Genomic DNA, 8,463 nt, shown 5'->3' with positions numbered 1-8,463 from the left:
GGACCTCGGAGGGACCCTATCTACCAAAGATGTAACCCTTCCTAAGGCACACAATTGCAAATTTTGGGGGGGGGGGATCAAACACACCGATCTTCCTCTGCACCCCGTTCTCTGGCAAGGCCCAGAGGGAGACCTTGATTTTCTGAGATCACACGACCCTGGGGGCAAATCTGGGTAATGGAAAGCACTCAGCGGGGACACAGGCCGGCTGGCGTCCTACCAAGTGGGAAGGATCGATGCGACGGGACGATGGGAACAGTGCCAAAACCTGGTGGGAGAGCCAGGCGGGCCTGTGACCCGTCCCAGTTTGCAGCCTGGCAAGAGCAGCGCTGGTGGTTCCAGACCCAAACGCTGGGTCCCCACAAGCCAGGGGCTGAGTCAGCTTGAAACCCCGCTCGGTTTTTCCGCTGAGCACAGCGAAGGGGTCGGCTTGCAAACGAGGACCCTCGGGAGGGAGGGAGGGAGGGCCCACGTGCAACCTGCCAGGGTGAGCCCAGGAGAACGAGCCCCCCTTCTCTCCATCCCTCCTGCCCCAAACGCTTGTGGTTTGTCCCCTGGAATCAAACTCATTCTGCAGTTCTCCCTGACACTTCTCTCTCTGTCCTGCTCCAGGGATCCCCTGCTCACCTCCCCTCCCCAATTCCCCCTCACTTATTTTACCTAGGTTGGCTTCCCAATCCAGTGTGAGACATATTTTAAAGCTCCTCTCTCTCCCCATCACTACCCCCTCCCCTTTCTTGGCATCTCTCTCTTTTCTCTCGTTTTTTCCACCAGGCTCCCTTCTCTCTCACCCACCAAGCCACCTAAATTCCATTTTTCTTCTTCCTCCCTTGCCCAGTTCTCCAACAGGAGCCTCCAGCCCCTGCTTCCACTCTAAAAGGCAGACGGCAAGGCTCGGCTGCTCTTGAACCCACAGCTCCACAAGGCCCCCAGCTGGGTTGCTGGAAGGGGTAAGTCAGCAACCTCTGGGGGTGACCCCAAATCTGAAAAGCAACCACTCCAGCCCTCTTCTGCCCGTCACCCGCTGGGTTGCTCAATGGCTGAGGTCTCTCTGGCTGCGGAGAGCCACAGGTTGGGAATTCCAAATCCTCCTCTGGGCCTCCTTGTTAGGGGCTGGACTTGATGATCCAGAGGCTCCCTTCCACCTCTGATGTACCAAGATCGCAGTTAAGTTGAGGATGATAATAGGGTCCCTTCCAGCTCTCCAGCTCTAAGATCTAGGGGGTCTACCCTGCATCTGGAAGTCTTCAAATCAGGCAGGAGCCAGAACTGAACACGAGAACTCAACGATGAGAACCAGTGGTAGGGGAGAGAGAGAGAGAAAGAGAAACAGAACAGAAGTGAGGCTGTTTTATTGGAACAAAATCAGCACATGAGCTATTCGCATGGGAACCAAATTGAACAGTGGCCTAGGCCTGGGTGGAGTGAGCGCCTCCTCTTCCTTTCCGGACTCGGGAAGCTGTTGAAGGAGCAAAGTTCTCCATCAGGGGAGTCGGGCAGCAGAAAGCACCCTGGGGCTCCGGGCCCGCTGATCACAGTAGCGGAGGCGGCACCCACAGGTTGGAAATGGGACTCGGCCTCCCGGGCAGCAAAAGGCCAGGTGCGGAGGAAGCGGCCCTTTCGTCTTCCAGAAATGTGGCGCGCCTCTCTCTCTTCGTGTGCGTGTGCCCGTGCTCTTTCTCTCATGACGCAAAAGTGAGAGCTGCTGGAGGCCAATGGGCAGGGAATGGGGTCCCCTGCCCCCCCGGGAAGAAAGAGGAAGGGCCACTGGCTTTATTTGGGGGGGGGGGCTGGGCCAATCTATAAACCATCCTGGCCTGTAAATGCCAGGAGTCTCTCCCAGGCAATGGAAATCCAAACACACACACACACACCCATCGCAACTCCAGCAAGAGCTTGAGCAGCTCCCATCTGCCTCGGAACAAAGCAGTCCGGCTCAAAGGGTGCAACATAAAGGCAGGGAGTGTGATTTTCAAAGTCTCAACCCTGCCACACACAGAGCCCTGATGTTTTAAAGGCAGGAAAGAGCGCCTCACGAAGCCTGACTAAGGTTTATTCACTTCTCGGAGTGCGTGTATGTGTGTGTGTGTGCGCGCCGGGAGGGCGGGGGCAAGGAGAGGTTGCTGGTTGTTGAATGGCTTCACGGAGGACAGAAATACATATATTTCTGCTTTCTATACGTCTTTTCCTCAGTTCCAGTCCCCTTCACACCCGAGGTTCAATAGGGAGACCTACGGCAAGAAGCCCCCCCAAAGAACAAGCCAAACAAAAACAATACAAAAAAGGTGATAAAGTTAAAACTTTCAAGTTAAAAAAAATGCCTCCAACTGTTTTTTTCCTTTTAAAAAAAGAGAAAATTTTCTTTGTTTACTCTACAGGCTTAAGTTTCTCTTAAAAGTGAAAGCTAACCACTCTTTGTGAGGATGTGCTAGCGTAATTCTCGGTGCAGCAGGCACACAGAGGGGAGACATCTAAGCAAGAGGCTCAGCTAGCCCGTCACCTGGGAGGTGAGAGAGAGAGAAAAGAGATAGAGAAAAAGAGACCAGTTAGAGGGAGGGTTAGCCCACTGCTGCCCTTGGCCTTCCCCTGATCTGAACCCTCCAGGAGTAGGGGTTCAGTACCCCTTAGCTGCTACATGGATCACTCCAGTGGGGTTTCGGTCTCTGGCTGTGGAGCCAAGGTGGGGAGTTCGATTCCCCCTACGGAGTCTCCCTGACAGGGGCTGGACTCCCTGATTCAGAGGGTCCTCTTTTCCAGCTCAGCCATTCTAAGATGAGGATGAGATTGATAATAACAATAATATTAAGGCAGCGCCCCAGGATTCACCTGATGGGGACGACTCAGAATGTGCCAGACGAGGACAAGGAAGTGAAAGAGGCAACAGCCCACAAAGGGATCTTTATGCCATTCCGGACGAGCGCGATGAAGCTCAAGGACCAGCTGATCTCGGCGGAGAGGGTCGTAGGTTTCTGACCGTGTGTCCCACTCACCCATCTAGAACGGCCTTATTCAACTCTTCTTTCCTGCTCCTGAAACCAGTTATTTCATCCACAAGGCTGAGCGAACCGTGGAGAAAATTCTCAGCAACTGGCCAGCCACATTTTTGCTCTGACTTTATCATGAATGTCTATGTGATGGGAGTTTTCCCAATTCTATCTCCAGAACTTCCCTGTAAAGTAAGACTAGGCTGAACCAAAACCACCCAAGGGAGTAAAATGCCATGTTTCAAGCATGATTCAAACTCGGGTCCTCTGCTGCACTCCAGCGCGACCACCTCTCTCGTGGGCTGGCAAAATACGCTCACCCTCCCAATGTTCATCGCCCTTGGTTGTGCTGGCAGGGAACGATGGGAGTTGGTCCCTGAGCAACGTGGGGAAGGCCATCAGGATGGGAAAATGTAACTTGGGCCAACTGAGAAGGACTAAGCTCCTAAGAGGAGAACTGTCAGAGCCGTTTACTGAGCCGGGGAAGACTTGGAGGATAGGCCAAACTTTGGAAGGAGCTACAAACGCCTCCCCCCCCCCCCCCAAAAAACGGGGCTCTCTCCCCACCTGGCTGTCGGCTTAGTTGGCGTTCCTCTGGCGGATGTTCTTGTCCTTGTGATTCGCAGCGTTGCTCTTCCTGGAGGCAAAAGAAAACCAACAGGGCCCGTCAGGGAGCACAGAGGCAAGCAGATGACTGCCCCGCTCAACCGCCACGGGATGAAGTACGGGAGGCAGGCCTGGCTCCTGTTCAACAGCCGTTTGGGCCACGGCTCTAGTTCAGGAAGCAGCCACCAGGGTCTCACAAGGAGGGGCTGGCCGGGCACAGCCAGCGCCCGCCCAGCATCTACACCTTGGTCTGAAAGGTGTCCGGCTTTTGACCAAGAAAGGCAGGATGTGGCCCTTAGCCTTGCGAGATGAGGCCGCTTCTCCTTTGTATTTGCAAGCTGCATGTTTTTCATTTCTCCTTGAACTTCTTGAGAAACCAAGAACGCCACACCCACCCACTCACCCACCTTCCCCCCCCCGCATACTAAGGGCTGATAAGTGGGTCCCTGACCCTGCTAGGAAGAGAGCCAGTAGCCAGCTGGGCAGGTGGACGGCCTTTCATGCCCAGTTTTACTCTCAGGGCCCGCCCAGGAATGGCATCCCTGCTCCTGGCTCGTAACCCAACCCCGAACAGAGAGGGCCAGCCTCCCTCAGCGCCCTTTGGACTCTTCCCCTCTTTCTGTTTACAGCTACTCGGTCCTTCTGCCCTGGCCAGGAGGGCTGAAATGAGCAGCCCACCGACCTGCAGGCATTTGTCAGGAACCACGTGCTTCCCTGTGGTTTCTAAGCGCTTCAGAGTCCTGGCTGTTCCATCTCTCCGCCTCCCCCCCATGAGACACCTCTGGAGCTTTAAGGAGCCCATCGCTGTACTTACAGAGGTGCGGACCCTCCATCGTCATCTTCAAGCCGAGGAAGGCACAGGCAAGGGAAGGAAGGAAAGCCATGGTTAGAAAGTCAGTTCCGTTGGACTGGCACCCACTGGGCTCTCTCGGCCCCTGGACCACCTTCGCTTGGTCCCAAAAACTCTCCCTGCAGAATCTCTCCTAAAATTGCGAAGAATCCTCCACAAATCTTTACAAGAGTAGAAAACCCCCTGCCCCCGCTGAACAGGTCACCTGCCACTGCTTCTGAGGGTGGCTTGACACAATATAATGTTTCTCTTTAACAACTTTGTCACGTTCAACATGAAAGTGGCTGAGCCAACCAGCCGCTGTGGGTGCTGTTTACCCCTTTGAATGGAAATTTAAACCGGCACAAGGACAAAAACCAAAAGCCACGCTTGGGAACACCCGGAGCAAATGTGGCGCCTTGGCATTCTGGCTTAACTCAAGAACAGGCCTGAGAGCCTGGGGACGCTGCTGTATGGGCTGAAAAGAGAGAAACGGCTGCGGGAATCTCTCCAGAAATTACAGCCAGGCCACAGGTACTATACTTAAGCCACCGGCATACACACCCCCGGGGCAGGTTAAGAGCAGAGGGGTTGACCAGGAGGGCTACAAAAGAAAGCTGTGTTCAAGCGTCCACACCTTCATCTTGTGGCTAGGATAGGTTACATGGGTTACTTCTTAAAACTTTTCATATTTTAATCAAAACTGTATTTTTTCCAAACCAAAATCTTCTATCAAGTTGTCCACCTGCATGCCGCTGGTTAGCGTCAGATCTCCCCGTACTGCTGAGTATTCCCCTTCACTATCTTCAAGAGAGCTAACCGCTTTGGGCCGGGTTAAGGTTCAGAGCAAGACACCCCAGCTTTGAGGGTATGGCAGGTTTAGAGCCCCAAACCTGTAGGTACGTACAAGCAGGCAAGCAGGGGGAGGCTCCAGAGAAGGCAGAAGCACACGCACAGGCTCCAGGCTGGGGCCTGTGCACTGCAGGGCGACTGGAGCGCGCAACAACAGCAGCAGCAGCAGCAGCGCGTGGCCTTGGGGAACCAGGCGCAGACAGACCCACGTAGGCCTGCCAGCTTCTCGGAAACAGGGAAGCGGCCCATGAGAGAAGACAGCCCAACTTCTCTCTTGCATACATGCACCGCGGGCTACATCCTGGCGCTAGAACTGGCACACGGCTGCCCTAGACGGATCACACAGAGCTGGCAAGGAGACTGACATGGTGGGACAGCTGGGTTTGGCTCGTAGACTTACCGCAAGAAAGAGACACGCAGCAGGAGAAAGAAGGAAGAAAATGCAAAGATAATGCCAAGGAGGGGGAAAAGGCCCTCCTTATCCACTGGGGTTCTGCCTGGTCCATCTCCCCACCCCACCCCCGCTCACTTCCGATGGACAGCGAGCCTCTGAATTAAGAGTGACCTCCCAAAGGCCCTGTTGTTAAAAGCCTTGCTCCCAGATTGCAAATTAAAGCTTCTTTTATTGACTCACTGCCTTCCAGTGGAACATCAAAGCAGGCTGGGGGGGGGGGAGGAGAGCAGCCCAAGTCTTAGGTATCAAGTACAACAAAACAAAACAAGGCTGTTCCCATTGTGCTTCCCATTTTTGGCTATGTGACACCAGACCACTCTTCCCTCAAGACCCTTAAAAGGGGACAGCTGGGTAACATCTGGAAGGCTGCGCTTTGCTTCCCCCCTTGCCAAAACAGAAACCCTAGAAGATCTGAAAGGCTTTGGGTAATGCACACTCACTGGGTGAAAACACCTGTCTGACTTTATATTTGGCAGGACGGGCTGCCCCCGCTTGGCGGAATGAGCCAAATTAGAACCCCTTGACATTGTGAGAGGGTCTGCTCGGTCTTTGGGTTGTCCTTCCCCACCCGCCCAGCTAAAAGGGCACTTTTCACGTTTCAAGCAACCAACAAGGGACCTGGCAGCCTTTTGGTCTCAAGAGGAGGGTGTGAAAAATGCAAGTCTCGCTGCAGAGACACCCGAGGCCCAAGCCTCCAGAAGACCTCACGGCCATGTCGCCTCAATTTCTGTCTACAGTTTTTCCAGACTGTCTGTGAAGGAGGCAGCCTGAGGAAGTGGATTTCGTCCATGAAAGCTTGCTGTTTGACTGAGATATATATATAGAGAGAGTGGTCCAATAAAAGGTGTCACCCACTCTTGCTACTGGACGGTCAAAATATGCTCCTCCAGAGGTTGGACTGCGGTGGAGCCAACAGGGAAGAATCCTAGGAGAGCTGTTCCCCAACAACATCTGGAAAGCCCTTCCCGATCTCAAGGTGGATGAAAACCACGGATGGATCTTAGAAGCCCGCTCTGCTGGGACAGGGAGCAAGGTAGCCCTTTCAGGATTAGGTGGTGCGATCCATCCTTTGGCAAAGAATTAGGGAAAAGGACCCTGTTTCGGAGGACCCCAAAGCCTCCTGGTCTCAGGTTCCTGCCTCTGAAAGCTGATATGCTAATAGAGCCTCTCTCTCAAGCACGCTCGTTTCGTCCTCCTCTCCTTACCGTCAGGGACCTCGTTGGGCTTTCTCCTCTTCTCATAGATGAAGATGATCGTCACCAGGACCAGCACCTCGGCCACGATGCCCAGGAACGGCCACAGGGCTGCCAGGCGGCTGCGAACCCGCAAGCTCACCACCGCGCTCCCTTCGCCCAGCTCGTTGGTGCCGTTGCACATGTACTCGCCCGGGTCCTTCTCGAGGTCCAGGGAGACGATCCGCAGGTCCGTCCGGTTGCCTTCCGACTTGATGAAGAACCGCTCCTCGGAGCCGTTGACGATGGGCTGGGCGGAAGGAAAGAAAGAAAGCCATCAGATCTGTGTGCCAGCGTGAAAAAGAGAGAGTGTTCCCGAATACCGGCCTGTCTCTTTGTCTGTGTGTTTGTCTCTCTCTTGAAGAGCAGCTCAAACTTTGCCCCTGTGGGAAAGCCAAACCATTTGCCACCAGACCATCTCCGAAGCCAGGTGCCGGGGACACTGCGAATTGACTGGGGAAGCCGTTCCTGCTTCACAGAGCCAGGGAAGAACCTCCACCCCCACCCCGTGTTTTTGTGCAAGAATAAAAGGTTTCGCTTCCACCGGGACGCTCACCTCCGGCACGTTATCCACCACCTTGAACCAAGACCACTGGGTGACAGGAGGGTAAGAGTGGCTTTTGCAGGTCAGCACGCCTGTGTCCTTCTCGTTCCCGTGCTCTGACTTCTTGTAGGCGAAGACATGGGGCTTAACTGCAAAAGCAGGAAAAAGGAGGAGGAGGAGGAGGAGGAGGAGTGGTGGGGGAACCACACATGGGGGAATGACAGTAAAGAAGGGTCAGGGCAGGCTGCTGAGCAAACTGTCACACACAAAAACCCGATTGTCGTTTGCCACTTATTGGACAACAACCAGTGCATATTAAGCAAGGATTGACCAGGTAGAACTAGGTAAGAAGCGCCTCCAATGGCAGCCAGAGTGGCCAAGCCTGGTTGAGAGGGGACTTGCGGTCCAGCCCATCCTGTGTCAACAGAGTTCCCTGCAACTTGGCCTTGCTCAGACTGACAGGGTCTTGCGACTTTCCTGCCACCTGTTCAAGGCACACTTCTTATCACTGCACCAACCCTGCGAGGTAGATCACACACAGAGAGAGAGAGAGTGACCAAGGTCACAATGGGCGACTGGACGACCCCTTCGAGACCGGCGCTTGGATCTCACGAGGGCTGGTCCAACACCACGGCCGACGAGCCAGGAAATATCCAGCGGACTGTATTCTGGGATCTCATTTCAAGTGTGGAGGAACATAAAAGTGCTGTGCCCCCTCGCGCCCCGAAGCAAGTCGCCAGAACACTTAACGTAGTCCCGTCCACACTCACTGGCAAAAGTTATTTTGGGTCTCGAACTTTCCCAGCCCGGCTTGTAGCGCTTGGGGCTGGGAAAGTTCGACCGTCTGTGTGAATAATGGGGGCTCTGCTGTTGCCTTCTGCTTCCCAGTAGGCCCAGGTGGGTAAATGGGTGACTCCACCCTCCTTTGGCTATTCAGTGTGGCAAATGGGTGGGAAAGGCAA

At 54.4% G+C, this 8,463-nt stretch overlaps 1 protein-coding gene across 1 annotated transcript in view; it reads right to left on the bottom strand.

The window, feature by feature from the left end:
* Positions 1–1,335: 1,335 nt before the first annotated feature.
* The window catches only part of BSG (basigin (Ok blood group)), a 31,178-nt gene continuing 24,050 nt past the window's right edge, over positions 1,336–8,463 (bottom strand). The window contains exons 5-9 of the mRNA XM_020794108.3: positions 7,514–7,650; positions 6,931–7,207; positions 4,405–4,429; positions 3,552–3,621; positions 1,336–2,500 (exon numbers count right to left, since the gene is read on the bottom strand). Of these exons, the coding sequence (XP_020649767.1) occupies positions 3,564–3,621; positions 4,405–4,429; positions 6,931–7,207; positions 7,514–7,650 (497 nt within the window). The 3' untranslated portion in view covers positions 1,336–2,500; positions 3,552–3,563. The remainder of the gene's footprint in view (positions 2,501–3,551; positions 3,622–4,404; positions 4,430–6,930; positions 7,208–7,513; positions 7,651–8,463) is intronic.

Source organism: Pogona vitticeps, chromosome 7 (assembly GCF_051106095.1).
Source record: "Pogona vitticeps strain Pit_001003342236 chromosome 7, PviZW2.1, whole genome shotgun sequence".
NCBI lineage: Eukaryota > Metazoa > Chordata > Lepidosauria > Squamata > Agamidae > Pogona > Pogona vitticeps.
Note: the sequence above shows the minus strand (reverse complement) of the source record. Positions and strands in the feature narration are given on the sequence as shown.